The sequence below is a fragment of the Carassius carassius genome, chromosome 32 (genome assembly GCF_963082965.1).
Source record: "Carassius carassius chromosome 32, fCarCar2.1, whole genome shotgun sequence".
NCBI classification, from domain to species: Eukaryota; Metazoa; Chordata; class Actinopteri; order Cypriniformes; family Cyprinidae; genus Carassius; species Carassius carassius.
In genome coordinates, this window is record NC_081786.1 from 24,708,689 (window position 1) to 24,732,493 (window position 23,805).

The 23,805-nt window shown below is 38.0% G+C and overlaps 1 protein-coding gene and 1 long non-coding RNA gene across 2 annotated transcripts; both read left to right on the plus strand.

Moving 5' to 3' along the window:
- The first annotated feature begins 5,423 nt into the window (after positions 1–5,423).
- On the plus strand, positions 5,424–8,346 carry LOC132113290 (potassium channel subfamily K member 17-like). The gene is made up of 5 exons (XM_059521103.1): positions 5,424–5,657; positions 6,192–6,306; positions 6,411–6,577; positions 6,741–6,909; positions 8,059–8,346. Exons 1-5 carry the CDS (start codon positions 5,424–5,426, stop codon positions 8,271–8,273), a joined length of 900 nt encoding a protein of 299 aa, XP_059377086.1. The 3' UTR covers positions 8,274–8,346.
- Positions 8,347–12,867: 4,521 nt separating this feature from the next.
- On the plus strand, positions 12,868–20,789 carry LOC132113291 (uncharacterized). The gene is made up of 3 exons (XR_009425135.1): positions 12,868–13,161; positions 13,377–13,451; positions 19,672–20,789. It is a non-coding gene; the product is annotated as an uncharacterized LOC132113291 (long non-coding RNA).
- Positions 20,790–23,805: the final 3,016 nt, after the last annotated feature.

Consider the following 23,805-nt stretch of genomic DNA (forward strand, 5'->3'; position numbering starts at 1 on the left):
ACTGTAGGCGCACTGCACTTGTGATTTAAAATTTTAATTGTTTGCTCAGATTAGTCAAATTAGTTTGAAGATAATATTGGATATATTGTGGGAATTAAATTAATATTTTATCACTTTAGACAACAGAGAGTGATACTAAGATAAAGATTCAACAGAAAAGTGGAGCTACAATCACAAACAACTCTGCAACACACAGTTAACACATAAAGATAATTAATGTTATTCACTTAAATTCTGATTCTGGCAAAATATCAGTGCTAGTACTACTAGATCTCAGTGCTGCGTTTGGCAGTGTCGATCATAATGTACTTCAAGAAAGACTGTAAAACTTGGTCGGTCTTTCTGGAATGGTACTCAAATGGTTCAGGTCATACTTTGAAGGGAGAGGTTATTATGTGAGTATAGGAGAGCATAGGCAGTGTTGGGAAGGTTACTTTGGAAATGTAATAGGTTACAGATTACAAGTTACCCTGTTTAAAATGTAATAGTAGTGTAACTTTTTCAATTACTTTATTAAAGTAATGTAACTAATTACTTTTGAGTACTTTTTGATTACTTTCTAAATTTGTAAAAATGAAAGAATAATAAATAAAAGCATATACATCAACTTAAATACAGTTATCTAATAAGCATGTGACGTATTCTGTGTAATAAACTCCTGAAACATTGGTGTTTTTTTAAACTGCTGTCTCTGTATATGATGATAGTTTTCTCAAAATAAGTAAAATGCACATGAAGTGACACAGAGCAGTTCTAGAAATTATGTTTATGTGCTCGTGTACTCCTATACTGAGGCAGGACTATGTGTAGTAAATGAAACCATGTCGTTGCCATTAATTAAAAAAAACTATTTTTGTATGGACCTGACATAAAAAAGGTTTAAATCTTTAATTTGGGGACATGCAAAATAATTAAAAGTTCTCTCCCGAACTGCACCTTCACTTCCATTTTTCTCTTCAGTCTCTTTATTTTGCCCTGTTATCCATCTCTCTCATGACTTTAATACTCAAGATTGAACAAAACTATACTTTATAATACAATACTACAATATCTTCATAGAAAAATCCTAATACTGTACACGAGTCATGTTTTTCCCTTACAAAAAATTACCATGCTTTTATTAGCCTATATAAAAGTAAAATAACCTTGTTTTTTTGCAAATGGATTTGTATTTATTTTTAAATAAATACATTTGTAAAATAATTTTACATTTTTGGTTTTCACAGTTAAACAATAGTAACCATTTTCTCTGGATTTATAGTTAAATATTAAAATGTAAATTTTCATAAGGGTTGTGTTGTTGTCTGTCGTAGCTCCCCCTAAACCTATAAAAAATAATCGGAATTTTTTTTCAGCTAAATTACTACTGTAACATTACAACAGATAATAATGATGTCCTTTATATAGTATTTTGAGTGATGACTGATGAGCAACGTGCTGCCTGATTAAATAAATAAAAAAACAAAGACAAAAAAGCATCTTTACAGATGAAACCCAGAACAGGAGTTCTGCTTCTCTGCTCCAGCAGTCCACTCTAGTCAGTCTCTCTATCTCTCTCGCATTGATTACTCTGAGTCTGATCCAAACCGTTTGGCGGAGGCGCGGAGAGCGCGCGAGTCATGACTAACAATTCATGACTTATTAGAGATTCAATTATCAAATGGCGGATTCGCAATTTAGTACATTCGGCAGGCAATTATACAATAATGATATTAAATAGTGGGGCAAAATCGGCTGCCAGGCCACCGGGAATTGTCCCGGTTCTCCCAGTGTCCAGTCCGCGCCTGATTTCCACAGACACGCAGAATGTGCAAGTCATATATTGCATTTTTGGGGCTTTATATTCACAGACACTAGTCGATGTCATGTTTTGATTCAAGTGTACTGACCTACTTTTGATTTAGTCATCCAAAATGTGGCATATTCCTTCCGCGTTAGGCATTCCGTTTTTATGACTGGATTCTACGAACCAGACTGTGTTTCCGCATCCCGGAAATTATTAGGGCGGTATGTTTCAGAATAGTCAGTGCAATTTGGGAAAGAAATCAGTTAAATCTGTATGTGGATGTGTGTAAATATTCAAATGTAATCCCCTTTGTAATCGTAAAAAATTTCATAAGTAACTGTAATTTAATTACTCATTTTTTCTTAGTAACTGTAACTAATTACAGTTACAATAATTTTGTAATTAAATTACGTAACGCCGTTACATGTAACTAGTTACTCCCCAACACTGAGCATAGGTCTAAGTGGACATCCAAGACAAGGCTCAATTCTTGCACCCAGGGCTGGCCCATGGCATAGGCAACATAAGCAGTTGCCTAAAGCCAGGCATAGACTGTGCGATTTCGGCAAGGTACCAACTCACACTGTATGAGTAGATCGCATGCGATGTAAAGCCAAAGCTCATGATTTATATGCGCTCACTGTACGGTCCGATCGTCGAGTTGCGATTTGAATGCTCACACTATACGAGGGGAATCAACACGTATGATCCCTCAGAACCTCAGAACAGTTTGTGGCTGTTTCAGAATAAACATGTTTTCCCGGGAAAAACGCACTGCTTTGGTGATATGTGCAATTCTGTGTGCTGAAACGTCCCAAAAAAAAGTTCAGTTCAGCAGCTATATCCTCCCAACTTTTCTCTCTGGCATTCCGGTCATGGTAAGTTGATGATGACACGTCAAAAAGGCTGACATGTTGCTGCCATTACTCCACAAGTTTTCCCTCCATCACTTCAGTCCACACTACATGCCGTGTCGCCATGGTTTCGTTTATTGTTTCACACATGCGCAGTGAGGGAAACGCGGAAAATCGGTTTGTAGCCCTGCTTCAATAGTGCGATACCAAAATTTCTGACATGTCAGAGATCCATCCGACCAACCGATTGCCGGTCGGGAGAGGTTAATCGCCTCTCGTTTCCCCTTGTAGACTGCACGAACACTGCAGGACAAACGACGCACGACAATGTTGAAAATCGGACCGACCCGAAAAAGAGTCGCACAAGTCAGAATTCGGCTCAAAATCGGTTGAAAATCTCACAGTGTATGCCCAGCTTAAGGCGCAAAATGACATATATTAAGCAAAATAATTTCTGAAAGTTAACAATTTTAGTACTCCTCGATCATCGAACTGATTAAAATAATGTTAGAATAAAATAAAATTGACATCAACGAAAAATCATACGATTTGACAACAAGTCATGTTGGACTAATTAAAACACTTTCTACATTATGACATAATTATAATACATCATCACAACGCAATAATTATGAATGGCATGAATGAATGACAAGAACCAGCAAATCTGAGCATATCACACCAGTAATCATATCCTAACACTGACTACCTTAAAAAAAATCCTAAATGTAACTGGTACTTTTACTCGTTTATAAATCACTCAATGATTAGGACCTAGATACATTGCAGATATGCTCACTGAATATAAATCTAACAGACCACTCAGATAATTAGGAAACAGAAATTAGAAATACCAAGGGTTCACACAAAACGGGGGAAGTCCACATTTAGCTATTATCCCACCTGTAATTGGAAGCAGCTTCCAGAATAGATCAGATGTGCTAAAACATAAGCTACTTTTTAAATCTAGACTCAAAACTAATCTGTTTAAGTGTTAATTTACCGAATGAGCACTGTGCTACATCCAAACTGATTGCACTGTATTTTATGAATAATTATTTTCTAAACTCTTAACTCTTTTAATTTATTTTAAAATAATTTTTAAATAATTTAACAAAAGTTTTTAAATTCCTTTTTCTTATTCTTGTGCTTATTATTATTATTATTATTTAATTTTATTATTATTATATTATTTTCTTTTCTTTTATGTAAATAATTACCATTGTGTTTGTGTTTGAAATGTGCTATATAAATAAACTTGCCTTGCCTAAATTGGTCTTTTCTGCCAAGAGCCTCTTTTGGGAGAATGCAAATGGAATTAGTGTGCATTATTTTTCTAATAATTCAACGGCCCGTCGTGAATTATTATTACCTCGCTAGTGAGAAATATCATGTGTATTTACTTTCGGAAAATCATCTGTCATGTTGTTGTTTTTGGTAGTCCTGCAATTTCAGTTATTACAGCTTTACTATGCGAAGTGATATAGAATTGTAATGTGGCCAGGAGAGCTGCCTGGAATTACATTCGCCGTGCGTTTCTCAGAAAATAATTGCACTTATTTAACGAAATAAATGTTAATACTTATTCTAAAAATTGACATTTCTTTGCTCAAAAGTCTTAAGACTAAGATCTGCTCATTTTTGTTTTATGATGCACTGTTTTGCATGACTATGAATAGATTTGCTTGAGCAATGAGATTCTGAGCAGTAATTTGCATAAGGGAGCAACACTTTCTTTTATCAGATTGAACAGGCATAAACTGGCCTTTCTTTGCTTTCTTAATCCATGCAATCAGTACGGTACAGATCACGTGTATAATTATTATAAGACCATAAGTATTGTATAAAATAACATGGTAATTTATAATGTTGTTTTAATCTAACATTTTAGATTTACGATTTAAGACTTTATAATGTAAAATCATGACCAGTCATTTCCAAGTTTTAGACAAATGAATAAACATAATTTTATTAACAAGCTTGGTACTTAATATATTAGTAAATGTTAATTGATAATAAATAATAATATATTTCAGTATATACAGGCAATAAGTCACTCATCTCAAATATCTTTCAAACTGCATTAAAATTAGTAGCAAAATTATTGGAGATGAATAGTGAGCAGCCAACCGTCTCTTGACTCTCCATTTGGATAGTCAAGAAAACTAAAACTAAAAACTATACAACTGCTACATTATTTTATTATTTATTGATTGAGATTATATATGAATAGGGTTTTTAAGAGTTTTTTTTCTTTTTTTATTGTAAATGGTATATTTTATTGATTGTATATCTAATATTAAAACACATATCACAAATGTTTATCCTAACTTACATCTATTTTATGCACACATCTTGTTACATTTATTTTAACTTGCACCCATACATGTATAGTTAGAATAAACGTAACTATAATAAACGTTATAGTTAATAAACGTTTAACCAGATTTACTTTTTAAAGTAATTGATTTATGTAAATAATAATAATAACAATTATAGTATTTAAGTGGAAAAGATACATTTTTATACAAGAACATGAAACCATTGGCAAAGAGCACTGACTTGAGCTTCTAACCACTTCATTCCCCCTCTTTAACTCCTAACTCACTGTGTCTTCTGCTCTTCTTAAATCAACATTTGCATGCCAGGTCATAAGGTCTGATTCTGGCATTCATTACACAGGGGAGTGATTTGACTGTCACATAAACAAAGTAAATCCACACCCAGTAGCACGATCCTGCAGCTGCATTGGCAGACAGGTGAGCCAGGCGACCAAAGAAACCATGCTTCCCATTTTTTCGGGAAAGTTATGCCAATTTCTCTGCGTATCTCGGTTCCCTTCTATCCTATTCCTTGGAATAATTTATGTAGCCTATGTCCTTGTTGGAGGGCTGATCTTCTGGAAACTAGAAGGATGGTATGTGTTGCAACAGACTGATCTCCTTAAAGAGAAAAGAATGGAACTACTTGAGAATTACCCATGTGTGGGTCAGAATGGGCTGCGAGAACTAGCACAGGTAAGACTGGAGAGTAGATTTAGCACACATCTATCTATCTATCTATCTATCTATCTATCTATCTATCTATCTATCTATCTATGTATCTATCTATCTATCTATCTATCTATCTATCTATCTATCTATCTATCTATCTATCTGTGAAGCCATTTTCATTCATTTAAATAAACTGCTTTTGGTAAAAAAACTAATAAAATTAAAAAAAGTATTTAAAATGAAAATGTATGTAAGAAACCTAGACCATTTTTTGGTTGTTAAACAAGTTTGACATTTTATAATTAAATTTAATTTTACATAGAATTATCTTTGTTGGTCTATTGTTGAAATTATTGACATCATTATTTTAGCTCTTTTTTAAATGAAATGGCCTTTTTCTGCTCAAGTAGATAATAATAATAATAATTACAATAAAACTTGACAACAGAATTTTAAAAGAACACAACTGTTATATGTCATTTACATGTGCACACTGTTTTTATTTTCATTTCGTGTATTACAAATAGGACTTTATTGATTGTTATTACTGTTTTAAAGATGATAAAAGCTGCTTCCCTGAGTGGCTTGAGTCCAGACAGCAATGACACTGCAGATGGCTTCTGGAAATTTACCAGCTCATCTGTTTTTGCGGCAACTGTGGTCACAACTATTGGTGAGGGATGGAACTCTTAACTCATTGAATTTGACAGTCCAATGTTATTGTGTGGCATCTATACAGATGGGTAGATATTATATAGAGTTTTCATCTTTTTACAGGCTATGGGAATATAATTCCAATGACGACAGCTGGTCAAATCTTCTGTGTGTTGTTTGCACTTTTTGGCATTCCCCTGAATGTAGTGGTCTTAAATAGAGTCGGCAAATACATGCTGGCCATTGAAAGGAATTTTTGTGATTTTCTGGAGAAAAAAATTGATAGAGGGGTAAGAATTAAACCTATTTTACAGTAATCAGTAAATATGATGTGTGGGTTTGAATGAATGAATGAATGCATGCATGAATGTGATCAACAATAAAACTATGAATTAATATGCTTTACCTTTATGTGCATACACACTGTACCCATGATTCTATTCCTTCCCACAGAAATGTGTACGAATATCCATTCACAGCATATCATTTGTGAGCTCAGCATTTCTGTACTTTGTGGTTCCTATGCTGCTTTTTAAAGAGTATGAGGGATGGAGTTACGCTGAAGCAATTTATTACTGCTTCATAACACTCAGCACTGTTGGATTTGGAGATTATGTTGCAGGTAGGAAACTACACATACAAAAATGAGCAAATTATTTATACTTCAACTTTTATACTTCACTATTTTTTATTGTCATCATGTACCTTTATAATGACGCTTATGTGTTCACACCCTGGATATTAGAAATGGACTATTTAGCTGTGTATGTGTGTATTAATTACATAAAGTCTTCTTTGTTTTACCTTTAATCCTCTGAGGTTCTTCACATTTTGTAATTATTATTTTATGTAATTATTCTAGTAAGGAAGTGACATCACAGCTTGGGTTGTGTGTCATTTAAAATTTATTTGGAATTTTCCTGAATTTGAATACTGAATTGAGATAGCAAGTAAGATGCAGAATTGTAATTAAAATTTAAAATGTATTTAAGCCAGTAGAAATACATTTGTATTGATGTTGTATGCATAGCATTTAATAATATATTTAACACACTAAATGTAATAATATATATTGTTTTTTACAAGATATGGTGAAACACCCAGAAAATCTTCAAAACAGAGCTAAATAAATAAAAATAATACTTATTTACTTACATATACATTAAGGGTATAATGAGAGTGCAAATAGGCATATTGTAATAGGCATACAGTAAATAGGCATACTGAGTCAAAAGTGTTGTAGTCATTATTTGTTTTCATGCAAAACTTATGTTGGATCAATCAAATTCCCTTGTTGTGTCAAACTACACTTCTGGAAGGAACACGGTGCAGAGGATAATCCAAATAGTCTTTATTAATCCAACACAGGAGTAAATCCAACAGGTAGAACAGGGGGAAGACACACGTATGGAACTGGTAACTGGTATACCCGACAAAAGTGAAAAGAAAGGACATGGGCTTATAAAAAGGCAGGTTAATGGGGAACACAGGTGTATGGAATCAAACAAACAATCAGACTAAACAAGGACAGGAAACAGACCAAATAAGGCAAAACAGGAACTGAAACACATGACAAAACAGGTCCGATCCTGACATGTTGTGTGTTGCAATACATTAATTAACATTAACTAATAAAACCTTAGTGTAAAGTGTTACCAGTAAATGTATCATCTTGAAATTACATTACATCCATTTCCAAATCCAATTTAATTCAAATTATATCAACCCAACCCTGATAATAATTTCTTTACATCACTGTTTTCTCTGCCAGACCGAAACCCAGCAATACACTACCCAGAGTGGTACAGTTGTCTGATAGCAGCCTGGATATTCTTTGGCCTGGCTTGGCTCGCTCTTCTGATCAATCACTCCATTGATTTACTGGAGAGTGTGAATGTTTACATGAGAGGAAGACAGAATGCACAAACACAAGTGGAGGAGTCCAAAGAACAGCCAGAAAAAGGACTGAAAGGGGAAGAAACATGAAACATGAAAAAAATAATTTAACAGTTGTACGACAAAACAGGAGGGTGTCTGGTGTATGAATAATGCTGTATCTATTTATAATTAAACAATATATGGTTAGTCATTAAGCTAAATACTCAATGTTTAAAGCATCCTTCAAATTAATCAATAAAATTCTAACAAGTTGCTTCTAAAAACTGAGTTAAATGTTTTGATTATGTTTTGTTTTGACAATAATGACATTTGAGCATCACTTGTCTGACTGGCAATGTTTGGCTTGAAAATCTTTCTTGGTTCACTTAAAAATAATTTCTGTCACACTACTAATCACCGGGCGTGTTACACTCACAACAGTGAAAGAATTTAAGTTTATTTATTATGATTATTATTATTATTTCTTATTATTAACACCATTATTTCATACATTGGTAATATTACATATATTCAGATCTTTCTTAATCAATATATTTCAGTGATATCAAACTAGAACACCAGTTAATCATTTTGATGGTATCTTTGTTTGAGTGTGAGTTATACAGTGACTGTTTTTAAGGGATTTTCTATAGTTAAATTTTGTTTTGTGGTATGTTAAGATTTGTACAAATACCACAATTGTTTTTGCTGCCCCAACAAAGGCATGCATTAACTTTCAAATACTTTTCAAACAAAACATTTAAGTTTTGATACTTAATATAATTGTGATATATAAATCTAAAATAAACTGATAAATATTGACAACGTTACGTCATTATACCTTATGATATAAATCATGATTCCAGAAAGAAGACAATCGATTGCTTACCTATTGATATGCACTCTAAAAACTGCTGGGTTGAAAACAACCCAATTTGGGTTATTTTGGCAACCCAGTGTTGGGTCAAAAAGGGACGAACCCAACGCTGGGTTATTTTAACCCAGCCAGTTGGGTTAGGGTTGCTTTTTTTGTGGTTTAAAATTACTACATTGCAGAGTTTCAAACACCAGGGTTTTTTATCACTTTATTTCAGAAGGAAAATCGACTGTATTTAGAAAATGTTCAAATTTCATTTTGCATGTAATGCTTGATAAGGCAGCGTTTGTGAGCTCAGCGCCGTTTTGCAGCCGTTACCAGAGAAATCTCTACCTCTCCCGCTCTTAGCGCGTCCTGCTGGCAGAAAATAAACTTGCGTAATGCTGCCACTAATTAAGTGTAAGGCTGTGGGAAACACTTTATTGCTAGGCTAAAATGAACCCAAACTGAGCTAGGCATTAAACCTACAAATCTTGTTCATTTTAAAAATCACTTTTACACACAAATAATAACTAGCAAAAGGTAAATATTTAATAAAAACAAAATAAAAGTCAAAAAGTTACATGCATGTAAGAAGAAATGCAGAAAAAGTATGGCATTAACAGCTATAGAGTTCATAAATAAAGCACTGAACATTTGTTGAATATAACTTTTAAGATCAAATTGGACTTTGTTAAATTGTATATATTGTATAAAAATATACGAAAACACTTTTATACAAATGTACAATGTAAATGTACAATTAGTTAAGTTCTTTACCAACTATTCTAGCATGACAGTACACAAATAAACCACAACATTAACACTGATATTATAACATTTAACAGATGTGTGAAAGAATATAAATGACATTACAAACTCCATTTCTACTAAACACAGAACATGCATTTAACATTGTTTTTACAAATTATACAGATCATGCATCACTGTCAACTTTCATGATCTCTTTAGCATAATTGATGTAGTCATGAAGAAGCCCCATCCAGCACATGTGACATCTTTTCCATCATCCAGGGCAGTGTCCTCCTTTAAAACCACTGGTTCATCAGTTTAGGGGAAAGGACATTTTCCTCTTTGAACAGCATTCATTCCAGTCACCGCCTGCTCTTCGTCAGTGGCCTAAAAAGAGAAACACATTTGAAAAAAGAAAACATTTAATCAAACTATCCATTTTCAGATAGAGGTGTTTCACATCTGTAAGGATAGGTAAATAATCTGTTTTAAAGTTTCAACACTTTGTGTGGTTGTTTAATGTCTCGGTCTACCACAGCGCTCTAGAAGGCTATAATGGCAGCACTAGTGTGAGGGCATGTAATATTGTTTGAATAAATATATTGCTTTCAGAAAGCTACTTTACTGAAACATTAAAACAGACATGACATTCACATACCTCACAAATGTTCATGTACGTGGAGGGCTGCTCTTCAAAGGGTTAGTTCACCAAAAAATGTAAATGGTCATAATTTACTCTCTTCGTGGTGTTCCAGACCCATACAACCTCTGCTCATTTTTGGAACACAAATAAATATATTTAATATTCCCTTATTTTTTTCCTTCATTGCTAGTCTGGGAGAGCAATATTTTATTTTGAACATACATGTTTGCTATCATATAATTTAAGATTTATTCACATATAAATATCGGAATGGATTACTCCAAATCAGACAACTCCAAAGTTGGTTTGAGTTCTGCAATGAAAAACACAGACATCAATGAATGGTTTTAATGAAATGGGCACGTAATCACACTGTTGTTGCATCAAAATGTGAAGTAAACAGGCAGGAGACACCAGAAACATTCATTTTCTAAAAATAACTTGCATAAATCTCAAAATAATAATGCTCTCCTATGTCTCTGGCTTTCAACATCTACAGAAACAAACAAAAAAAATCATTATTTTACTCTTAGTATAAAAAATAAAAAAAAACACACAACAACAACAACAACTGATAACTGATAACATGAAATTATGAAGTTTACTTGCCTTAAAGCTGAGAAAACCGCCTCCTCCTCACACAAGCAGGCTTCTGTGTACTTAACTCCAAAGTTAGTTTCAGTTCTGCAAAGAAAAAAGGGACATCAATGGTTTCAATAAAATATGAACATATAATCATACTGTTGTTGCATGTGAAGAAAACAGGCAGGACACAACAGAAACATTAAAAAAATAACTCGCATCATTCTCAAAAGAATAAAGTTATCTTCTCTCTGGATTTCAACATCTACAAAAACAAACATTATGTTAGTCTTAGTAAAACAAAAGATAACTTGATAGAATTCTGAAGTTTACTCGCCTTAAACCCATCTTTCCCCCTCTTCTGAAGAAGCTGAGAACACCTCCTCCTCCTCACACAAGCAGGCTTATGTGTACTTAACTCCAAAGTTATCTTGAGTTCTGCAAAAAAAAAAAAAAAAAAAACTTTTATCCTGGTTTGGGGTTGTATTTAATCCTGTCTGGATGTTTTATGTCTTATTGAGGTCTATAATGATAAATATAAATTTCAAAGATTTCTATGTTCTCTAATTATATAAAACTATACTGTTAGTGCACCATAGTTATGCAAATGAAGTAGATCACCTCGTTTATTTCAATTTATAAGGATGAAAACTTCGCGAAAAAAACTATTATGCTTATAATTCTGTTGCTCCATCTAGTGGACAACATTAATGTCACAGCCTCCATCTTTTAGTTAAAATGGCTGATTAGCATCCCAAATATTATAAATTCATAAACATAAGCATGTTTGCTCAGAATGACTTTGTTCTCACTGCCATTTAATGTTGAAGATCGAATGTCAAATGAATATCTAATATAAATACAACTTTATTTCTGTTAAAATTACACTCTTTTAAGTTGGGATCACAAGGAAACAAAAAAGAAATGTCATTCATTCAAAGATCATGCATAGCCTCTTAGTGTTTCCGTACTTTTGTAGCATCCAAGCAAAATGAACAATAATGTGCTGTACTTCACTTCAACACCAACTTAACAGCTAAACAGAAGTTATCAAACATAAAATAGACTATATTATGCAGTAATTATTATGCACTACTGCCACTTTTTGGGAAATAACTAAATAAAAGTTATAACCTATTACAAATACATCTACTGTAATGGAAACATTACATTTCGTTGAAGGCAACGTACATGGAGACGACATTTATATCAGCCGTCATTAAGGTGATGTACATTGAGACGACCGCTGTGTTCGAAATGGCCTACTTGCTTACTGCATACTGCCCAGTACACAGTGTATACTGCCTTCTATTTTTTTAAAGAATAGTTTGTGAAACTGTATACAATAAGCAACATATGTTTCAGATTAGTATGCTAAAGTGTTGTCACATGACAAAACATTAATTCAGCAAAGTTGCTGAGGTTGTTACCTCACAAAAAAATATACTAACCACGCTTTTTACAAAGGATTCATTAAGGATTCATTCTAGTAAACAATGCTATATTGCCTATATTGGGGAAGGACGGAGGGCCAGGTCCATGTGGAAGATGAGGGGCTGGGACCGGGGCCTAACTCGGGAAAACAGGAGCCCTTCCTGGGTCTAACTCAGGAAAACAGGAGCCCCTCCTGGGCCTAACTCAGGAAAACAGGAGCCCCTCCTGGGCCTAACTCGGGAAAACAGGAGCCCCTCCTGGGCCTGACATAGGAAACAGGGGTCCGCCATGGGCTTAACTCGGGAACAGGGTTTAACTCAGGAACAGGGACCCACGTGGGCTTAACTCGGGAACAGGGCGTAACTCGGGAACAGAGGCCCACCATGGGCTTAACTCGGGAACAGGGGCCCGCCGTGGACGTAACTCGGAAACAGGGGCCCGCCATGGGCCTAACTCGGGAACAGGGGTCCACCAAGGCAGAGCAGGTGGTGTGGGAGGCCACCAGAGTGGAGCAGGTGGAGCTGGAGCCCACCAGGGCGGAGCAGAGGACCACCACAGCCGAGAAGACGGGACAGAAGCCCACCAGGGCGGAGCAGAGGACCACCACAGTTGAGAAGACAGGACAGAAGCCCACCAGGGAAGAGCAGAGGACCACCATAGCTGAGCAGACGGGACAGAAGCCCACCAAGGCAGTGCAGAGGACCACCACAGCCGAGTAGATGGGCCAAGTCAAGTCACCATTGATCTTCATGAGCCAAGTCAAGTCACCGTTGATCTTCATGAGCCAAGTCAAGTCACCGTTGATCTTCATGAGCCAAGTCAAGTCACCGTTGATCTTCATGAGCCAAGTCAAGTCACCACGGGTTTACCAGAGCCTCGCCATGTCTCAGCCGAACTTCCAGAACTCTCATCCTATCCTGAGAAGCCCACCAGGGTGGAGCAGAGGACCACCACAGCTGCACAGGAGAGCAAGTCTGCTCAGGTGGGACTGAAACAGAGTTAATGTTAACATAAACTGGTTAATAGCGGCTTCCGTGGCCATGATGAGATGGTAGCTGGCCTCCGTGGCCGTGACAGGGCGGGTGGAGAGTTCATGGATGGCCTCCGTGGCAGGATAGGATGAGAGTTCTGGAAGTTCGGCTGAGACGTGGCGAGGCTCTGGTAAACCCGTGGTGACTTGACTTGGCTCATGAAGATCAACGGTGACTTGACTTGGCTCATGAAGATCAACGGTGACTTGACTTGGCTCATGAAGATCAACGGTCACTTGACTTGGCTCATGAAGATCAATGGTGACTTGACTTGGCTCATGAAGATCAACGGTAACTTGACCTGTTGATATGCTGACCTTGAAGTGGGAACAGACATCTCAGTAACGAGAGTATATTGGGCTGCTGGATCCTGGTATGGCGAAGTCTTCTGTAACACGGAGTCAGAGGCGTTCGGATCCATGTGCAGCATTTATTAAACAGAATGGTCAGACAGGCAGAGATCAGGAATGGCGTCAGGTGTGTCAGGGATAACCAGAATCATAACCAGAAACAAGCAGAGATCGGGACAGGCAGCAGAGAATCAGAATCGGAATACACAGTCCAAAGGTCAAACACAGGAATAACAAACACAGAGAAAAATGCTCGGAAATGTCAGACTGGTTAATCAAGACTTTGCAAGGTGACTGTGTGTGAGTGCTGCTTATATGAGTGTGTAAAGGAGGTGCAGGTGTGGCAAGGAGATTAGTTAATGAATGAGGTGCAGGTGTGGCAAGGTGATAGTGATGCAGTGACTAATGGGAGATGTAGTTTGGGTGTGGTGTAGTGTTGGGCGATATGGTCATTTTTCAAATCGTCATATCGTCAGCCCGTGAGATCGACGATACACGATCTTATCGTGCATGTGTGGAGCAAGAGAGAGACTCTCTGTTCTTGTGTTTTAAACCGTGCAGGTGCGTGAGAGAGCCTATGGAATCACCAATTATTGAAAAAATATACTTTAAAACATACTGAAAAACTAATGTTAAATATAAAAATACGGTATTTAAAACAGCTACGTTCATATATATAGTCGGACACAACTGTCATATCGCGCGTCCTGTGATAAATTTGCTCCATCTGCACATGGAAGTTATCAGTCTAAATGTTCTGCATAATCAGTCAACGGTGAAAATCAATATTAGATTTCATTTAAAGTCCAACAGTTTAACACTAATATTGGGCATAAACGAACAAGTTAAATATAAAGTATTTAAAACAGGTAAGTTCATATGTTTGGAGTAAAGTTGAATTGAACTGATGCATCAGTCATACAGCGCTCCGGACCGCGTGCCTCATGACGAGCTCGACGCACCGCAACAGAAACAAGAATGAGATGCATTCTAACATAACTGTGGCATTAAACTCAGTGAGGGCTCGTTTAAAATAGTGCACATATATAGGCCGTTCAGATTACTTGTTAAAGTGCAATGAAACACCTTATATCTGCAGACGATGTACGTCTGTTTGTGGATGGTGACTTAGTAACGGCCAAAACTGTATTTTGCATGCATCACATTATAGTGCGGTGTGCATGAAAATAATAACAAGGCTGCAGAGCAAACTTATCATCCATAGTGGTTCTCGCGTAGTCCTTCTACGTCATCACCACATAGTGAGTGTTATAAGTGATAAGTCTAATAGAAGGTCTTCATGAGAACCACTATGGATGATAAGTTCGCTCTGCTGCCTTGTTAATATTTTGTCTTTACTTTATTTGTAACGCCAAGAAAGAGTTAATCTGTCATGTATGAGAAGAGCGTGTTGTCGTGTAGCAGCCATTAAATGTGTGAGACACCAACTCCTCGTTTTCTATCTCTTTCATTTCATGGATTTAACGAGTTATCAGAGTCAAGGCGGACAGTTTCAGTGACTACAGGCTCTAATCCTCCTGCGCTCGCACGCGCTGTGTGTGTGTGTGTGTGTGTGTGTGAAATGCGATGCTGAAATGAAATAGCTGGGCAGTTTTATTTTAATAAGCAGCCTAATAAAAATAATAGTTATTATTATTATAATCTAATACATTAATAGGAAAATGATATCATATCAAATCATATCATCTTGATTATCGACAGAGAAATCTGCTTATGTCGATATCTCTGACTATCGTCGATACACAATACTATCGTCTATCGGCACAACCCTAGTGTGGTGCAACAGATGAGAGGTGCTAGTGTCCAAGTGATGATATGGTGACAGCTGGTGGTTGATGGGTGGAATGGTCCTGAGTGGAGTGCCCTCTACTGAAGTTCGTGGGCACTCCAGCTAACGATCGTGACAATAGTGTGTTTAAATTATCATACTTAAAAATATTATTAAATTAATGCAACTTTATTGGAACAAAAACCTCGCTACACCTATACTGCTAGTGCTAACCACCTAATAACACTGTATTATTAATGAGATGTTTTATTTCTAATTTTCAAATATTCATTTTTATTGAAAATAAATCGTCCCCTTGGAATTATAAGGTTCTATCTGACATTTTTGTCAAAATTGAGTTATTCACATATTCTTATTCTGTGTCAACGTTTTTACATTATGTGATAGATTTTTTAATGTTGTGTATTATGGGACTTTTTATTTAAAAAAAAGCTCATGTCAAAATAATTCATCTCACGTCTTTTACCCACTGCGCTCCTGAAATTACAGATAAATGGGCATCTTTTGCAGTGCTGTTTATCAGAAAATCGCCAGGCATTGGTGGGGGGAGTTAATGTACATAGTCTCTGCCAACAAATCATTATGTTATTTATATATTATATTACTTCATTATTTTTATTATTCAATATCTTTGAATTGATCTGTACTGTATAAAGCATTATAGAGATGAAGGTGACATCATTTGATTTTATCGGAAACGTGCTGTAGAGATTAAAGTACAATGAATGTTCTACTTACAATATTGGTTTTTTTTTATACACAGTGATAGTTTGTAGTTTACAGTAACATATATGTATAGAAGTGTTTTATAATTGCTATTCCCCGCCTTCAGTTCACTCACAAGTTTGAAAATGAAACATTACATGGAGTGCGTTGCATTCTAGGAAACAGTATCCCATGCAGTGTCTTCAGAGGCATACGTCAAATTTAAGCAAAATGTAGCAGGCAATCCGGGCATTCCATGCATACAGAAATTCACTTACTATTCACAGTATACATGCAGCATACTGACATATAGAATGAGTTGTATGGTAGTATGCTATTCCGAACACAGCTTCTGAACTGATTTCAGTGTACGTAAGCAATATTTAGCAGATTAGGGTATTTGATTCATACAGAAAATATGAACACTATGAACAGCATACATACTAGATACTGCAGATATAGTCAAGTCAAGTCACCTTTATTTATATAGCGCTTTAAACAAAAAACGATTGCGTCAAAGCAACTGAACAACATTAATTAGGAAAACAGTGTGTCAATAATGCAAAATGACAGTTAACGGCAGTTCATCATTGAATTCAGTGATGTCATTATCTCAGTTCAGTTTAAATAGTATATGTGCAATCATTTGCTATCAAGTCAACAATATCACTGTAAATGAAGTGTCCCCAACTAAGCAAGCCAGAGGCGACAGCAGCAAGGAACCAAAACTCCACCGTTGACAGAATGGAGAAAAAATCATGGGAGAAACCAGGCTCAGTCGGGGGGCCAGTTCTCCTCTGACCAGACGAAACCAGCAGTTCAATTCCATGCTGCAGCAAAGTCACATTGTGCAGAAGAATCATCTTTCCTGTTTCCTGTGGTCTTGTCCCGGTGGTCGTCAGAGACAAGGTTTTTACAGGGGATCTGTATCTGGGCCTCTAGTTATCCTGGTCTCCGCTGTCATTCAGGGCTGTAGAGGCCCTTTCTAGGTGCTGATCCACCATCTGGGCTGGATACGTACTGGATCCGGGTGACTGCAGTGACCCACTGATCTGGATACAGACTGGAGCTGGTGGCTACGGTGACCTCGGAATAAGAGAGAAACAGACTAATATTAACGTAGATGCCATTCTTCTAATGATGTAGCAAGTACATCATGTGCTATAGGAAGTTTTCCCGGTTCCGGTTTACCTAATTAATGCAGCCTAAATATCATTTGACGGATTTGGATATTAGAAGTGTATTAGTGTGTTATGTGTAAGACAGGTTAAAGAGATGGGTCTTTAATCTGGATTTAAACTGCAAGAGTGTGTCTGCATCCCGAACAATGTTAGGTAGGTTATTCCAGAGTTTAGGTGCTAAATATGAAAAGGATCTGCCGCCCGCAGTTGATTTTGATATTCTAGGTATTTTTTGACATAATTTTTGTGTGAATTTGTCCATTTAAACACAATACTTCAGATTGAGCTTAATATTTGCATGCGTTCTGAGGCACGTGTTTGCTTCGGGTGAGTGCATGCCAAATTTTTGTCTCATGTCCTTTGGCTCTTAAAATGTTTAAACTGACAAAGCTTAAATGAGGTTGGTTTAAATACATATTAATGTGTGCTGTTCAGGTCTCATCTGTGTTCGCCCGCTATCACCGTTACCACCACGTTTTAGGCAGGTTTCTGACAAACAGAGCACATCTAGATTATGATCAGTGATCATATTATTTACAAAAAGTGCTTTCGTAGAAAGGGACCTGATATTCTATAAGCCAAGCTTTATCATTCATTTATCCGTATTGCATCTGTTTTTTATTTGTTGAACCTCAAATAAATTGTTACTTTTAAATTGGTTTGGATGTTTTTTTTATTTTCTAGTCCAGGGAACAGACACAGTCTCTATAGTGTGATATCTAGGTGAAAGAGTCTCCTAGAATTAACTGGCTTCTGTGATGTGAGGCGGCTAGTTGATGGTCGGTTTAGCCAGTCTGTCTGCTTCCTGACCTGGGCCCCAGTTAGTCAAGTACAAACTCTAAGACTATGTGCCATATTTCTAGAGAGAAGAGTGGCACCACCCCAGGAGAGATAAAGACCATCTCTTTCCAACAGGTCAGGTCATCCCAAAAAGCTTGTCCAATTGTTTATTAAACCTATGTGATTCTGCAGGCACCACATAGACATCCAGCCAATGAGTGATGACAATATGGTATGCATCTCATCATCATGGTAAGCAGGGAGGGGACTAGAGCATATTACAGTGTTTGACATCATGCTTGCAAGTTCACACACTTCTTTAATGTTATTTTTAGTGATCTCCGACTGGCGAAGTCTCACATCATTAGTGCCAACGTGTATAACAATCTTACTGTATTTACATTTAGCATTAGCCAGCACTTTATATTTGCAAAGATGTCAGGCACTCTGGCTTCCAGTAAACATTTGACTATGGTGGTTGGTGTCTCTATATTCACGTTCCATACTATAGATTTGCCAATAACTAGAGCACTTTTATGAGTGCATCACTGAGTGGGGAGAACCTGTTTAATGTTTTGATTGGAACAGAAGAGTGGTGTTCTGACCCACGATTCACTGTCACCCAGTTTAGAGCTGTAATCGGGCCATAAAAGTCAGGCCCGACAGGACCCGAGCACGTCAGGTTTCGGCCTGAGCCCGACAAGTACATTTTGATTGACAGATTTTTAAAAGCCCGAACCCATTTACAGCCCGACATTATTCAAATGTAAGCACACACACAGCTCTTTTGCCTTTTGTCAAGAATGAGTCATTTATACATGTTTTAACAATGTATTCGTGACTAACGTAGACTATAGGGCACTTGGAAGTTGGAATAAAGAAATAAAATAAGTCCTCTGTAACACCGTAACATCTTAGCACTCTAAACAGACATTGGATTATTAAGCCTATAAATAGACCAACGCACCAATAAAACGATTCTTTTTAATAAATTAAATTAAGTTACATTTTAAATTAAGATGGGTATGTGGCAATAACGAAATTAGATAAAAGTCTCCGCCGGATTTGCTTCACCACTAGCAGCTGACATTTAATAAAAGAATGCCAACATTATCCTATATACTCTGTCTACATTATGTATTTAAGACTCGATGAATATTTAGTTATCATTTGAAAAATCTTTACTCACAGAGATTAGGCTAAGCCTACATGTTTTTGTGGAGAAAAATTATTAAATCCACTGTAGATGGCTTCAGCGCGTTCCTGCACTCACTGATGGTGCGTCATTATTCACTCATTCTCATTATAAACATGGTCAAAACATTTCGACACCTCAGACTTTGCTTTAGTTGTTGGTGCAACCAAAACATAATCACCAGAGGCAAGCCTCCATTACACCTACTCAGCACCCATCTTTCTTGCACTAATCACAACACATTACATGACCGCTCGTTTACCTCCGGAGCGCAAGCCCGAGCCTGCCCCGAGCCCGTGTAAGATGATATAAATTAAGCCCGAACCCGTCGGGTCCCATCGGGTCCCGTCGGGTTCAGGCAAAGATCTTGAGCTCTAACCCAGTTGCCATGCTGCAATGGGTCTGTTGCCGGAACCGAACAATGTACCGGACTCCCTGAGCTAGATGCATCCAATGCCGTATCTAGAGCCCTCACATTCTTACTGTCCTCAATTAAAGTTTGGATGCGTGTCTCTAATTCTGAAATCTTTTCTGTCAGCCTATTTCCCTGCATTTATCACATGTGAATCCCTCGTCGCCAACGGAGACAGATAAACTATACATGTGGCAAGCGGTCCAAATAACAATAGCAGGAGAAGCCATTACTCACCGTGCTTGATGAAAGATTCTTACCACAGTTGTTAGATGAATTTGTGGAAAACCGGAGCGAGAGAGTAGCAAGAGAGAGGAGAGGAGAAAGGAAAGAAAACAGCAATAGGCACAAATGGAAACGCTAATGACAAGCTAACGAATGCTAATGCGATGCAGGTGCACTGTACTCTCGGATTTAGAATAAAAGCGAACAATCAAATTAATCAGTCTAGATTGATAGATAATATCAGAAATATGGTGGGAATTAAGTTATATTTTATCACTTTAAACAACAGAGAGTGATAGTAAGAAAGAGATTCTACAGAAAAACGAAGCTACACGGAGCTACGATCACAAAAGAGCAGCAAAGGAAGCAGGAATAACACTGTCCAACAGCAGGTATAGTAGTAGTAGTATGGCAGTATGGCATTTCTAACACAGCACACGTATATATATCAGGCATCATGTAAGGCGACGTACATTGAGACAACGTATATTTCAGGCCTTATGTCATAAGGTACTTGTAAGGTGACAGACCTAGTTCAGACGTACTTAGTATATATACCATTTTTGATTCATTTCTTACATACACTGCTGTCATGTCGACGCCTATGATTGGTTCCAACAGTGATGTCTCCACAGGTCTGTCGTCTGCCTACAATCCCATTCAAAAATTGACAAAAATGGGTGCAAGCTGAGTGGAGATAATAACATTGGAGATCAGTGTGTACATTGCTTTAAGTGTGTTCAGCCAGGCCATCTCTCTAAAGGCTGTAGACGACAAAGAGAGTAGACAGAATTTATGGCTCAAGTGGACATGGCCACCCAAACCATGTCACATAACTCATTAGCACTCATTAGCTTGTCATTAGCATTTCCATTCGTACCTATCGCTGTTTTCTTTTCTCCTCTCCTCTCTCTCGCTAAACATAGATTATAGACCCATCTCTTTAACCTAGCTTACACATAACATACTAATTTGCTTCTAATATCCAAACCATTAAAGGATTTTTAGGCTGCATTAATTAGGTAAACTGGAACCTGGGACACTTCTCATAACACCTGATGTACTTGCTACATCATTAGAAGAATGGCATCTACACCAATATTATTCTGTTTCTCTCTTATTCCGAGTTCACCGTAGCCACCAGATCCAGTCTGCATCAAAGTCAGAGGGTCATTGTAGTCACCCAGGTCAGATGGTGGATCAGCACCTAGAAAGGGCCTCTACAGCCCTGAATGACAGCGGAGATCAGGATAACTAGAGGCCCAGATACAGATCCCCTGTAAAGATCTTGTCTCTGACGACCACTGGGACAAGACCACAGGAAACAGATGATTCTTCTGCACAATGTGAATTTGCTGCATCCTGGAATTGAACTGTTGGTTTCGTCTGGTCAGAGGAGAACTGCCCCCCCGACTGAGCCTGGTTTCTACCAAGGTTTTTTCTCCATTCTGTCACCGTTGGAGTTTTGGTTCCTTGCTGCTGTCGCCTCTGGCTTGCTTAGTTGGGGTCACTTCATTTACAGCGATATCGTTGACTTGATTGCAAATGATTGCACAGATACTATTTAAACTGAACTGAGATGATGACATCACTGAATTCAATGATGAACAGCCGTTAACTGTCATTTTGCATTATTGACACACTGTTTTCCTAATTAATGTTGTTCAGTTGTTTTTGACGCAATTTTTTTGTTTAAAGCACTATATAAATAAAGGTGACTTGACTTGACTTGACATTAAGGTCAGGAAATAAGCAGTAAAATTGACACACATAGAAGTGTGGAGGGACACAATTTTAATTTTAATATTCGTGTTGATAATGAAAAATATGCATTGGGATCAGCATTCATAGACATTCTGAATTCTATTGGGGTTAGACAACATGTCTCAGGACGTACTCATTGACAAAATCAGATTTGATACTGTCACATGGAATTTATGTTGATGGTTTTAAAATTATGCAGCGATGATATCTCAGATCATTATTTAGTTTTGTGCAAACTTCATATAGCTAAAATTGTAAATTCTACTTCTTGTTACAAGTATGGTAGAACTTCTAAGGTTACGTATGTATCCATAGTTCCTCGAGGGAATGAGACGCTGTGTAGGAGATTGATTTAAGGGACCGCTTCCAGCGTGACATCTCTGAATCACGTGTGTAATCAGTCCAATTGATGGGTGAGACATCATAGGCGGGTGACGTTAGAGACCAGGAAGCTTAAAAGCATGAGCGGTGAAGCCGGCATTTAGCCTCAAATAATGAAGCAAGCGCTGGCCAGAGATGCCAGAAGTGTGGCACTGTGACGCAGCGTCTCATTCCCTCAAGGAACCATGGTTACATACGTAACCTTAGACGCTCCTCTTCTGGTACTCCAGCTGCTTCGGAGAACGCTTTTTGGAACGAGAATGCCCATTCCGTCAGACTTTCAAATCTCTGCTTAGTGTGGAAGAGCACAGCTAAAGCAAGAGAAGGAGACAGTAGCCTGACAGTAATCGGGGACAACCCATCCAATGGCCAAGCTTCAGAAGGAGTGAGTCTTGACCCCCAAGGGAGGGGAGATCAGAGAACTCGAGGCTTAGAGCAAGCAGCCTCCAAGCTCCATGCGGGGGCGCAGCCTCTGCCTGAGAGTGGAGATCTCTCCTGACGGAACCTCCCTTGAAGTGCCATCAAAAAGATTAAAAATTAGGCCCAAGAACCATACCCGGCCCGGCCAGAACGGGGCTGCTAACAGCAGCCAGACTCCGTCCCAGTGCACTCTCTCCAGAACTCCCAGGAGCAGAGCAATCAGGGAATTATTTTACAGATGAAGCCTCGACTACGTCTGTACCATGGCGTCCAGCCCCAGTGGAGCGGGATGAGTCAGAGGGAGCCAGAGGGGACAGTACAATATCTCTTGATTCGCAAACAGATCCACCCGAGTCTGGGCAACCTCTCCAACTCTGCTTCATCACCTCAATGTGAAGCTGCCATTCCCCGGGCCTCGACCACTGCCTCGACAGGATGTCTGCTTCAATGTTAAGAATCCCAGGAATGTGGAATGCTCTCAGCGAGAGGAGTTCACCCTGGGATCACACAAGGATCTGGTACACTAGTTTGTATAAACGGCGTGAGCGCAGAGCTCCTTTGTGCTTGATGTAAGATACCACTGCTGTGTTGTCGGTGCGCAGCAATACATAGTGACCTCTTAGGTTTGGGAGAAAGTAATGTAGTGCTCAAAGCATGGCCAGCATCCTCAGGCAGATGATATGCCATGTCAGAGGGTGGCCACTCCACAGATCGCAGATAGGGTGGCCACTCATGACCGCACCCCAGCCGGTGAGGGATGCATCCGTCGCTAGCATTATGCGGCAACAAGGAGCTCCCAGCCCTGGGCCCCCTGACATACATGCCTGCATCGTGGTCGAATCCCACACCATGCCCAGATAAGTGGTTCTCTGTATTGGCAGGGAAAACACACAGCCTGAATGCTGCCTGCTCTCACCCAAGACCTCTCTTGATTGAAGCTTTGACAAATGGAGCTTATCAGTTAAAAAACGACACCAAATAAGACTCACAAACAGATAGCAACTGACACACACACACACACACAGAGTGCTTGCTGAGGACAGAAGGCTTAATGCCTGCCGGCTTCGCCGCTCATGCTTTTAAGCTTCCTGGTCTTTAATCTCAACCACCTATGATGC

What these genes read in the sequence shown, in the direction of transcription:
- LOC132113290 (XM_059521103.1), top strand. Translation starts at nt 5,424, where the DNA reads ATGCTTCCCATTTTTTCGGGAAAGTTATGCCAATTTCTCTGCGTATCT. An exon ending in AACTGTGGTCACAACTATTG is followed by an intron (nt 6,307 to 6,410) that starts GTGAGGGATGGA and finishes ATCTTTTTACAG; the next exon opens with GCTATGGGAATATAATTCCA. An exon ending in ATTTGGAGATTATGTTGCAG is followed by an intron (nt 6,910 to 8,058) that starts GTAGGAAACTAC and finishes TTTCTCTGCCAG; the next exon opens with ACCGAAACCCAGCAATACAC.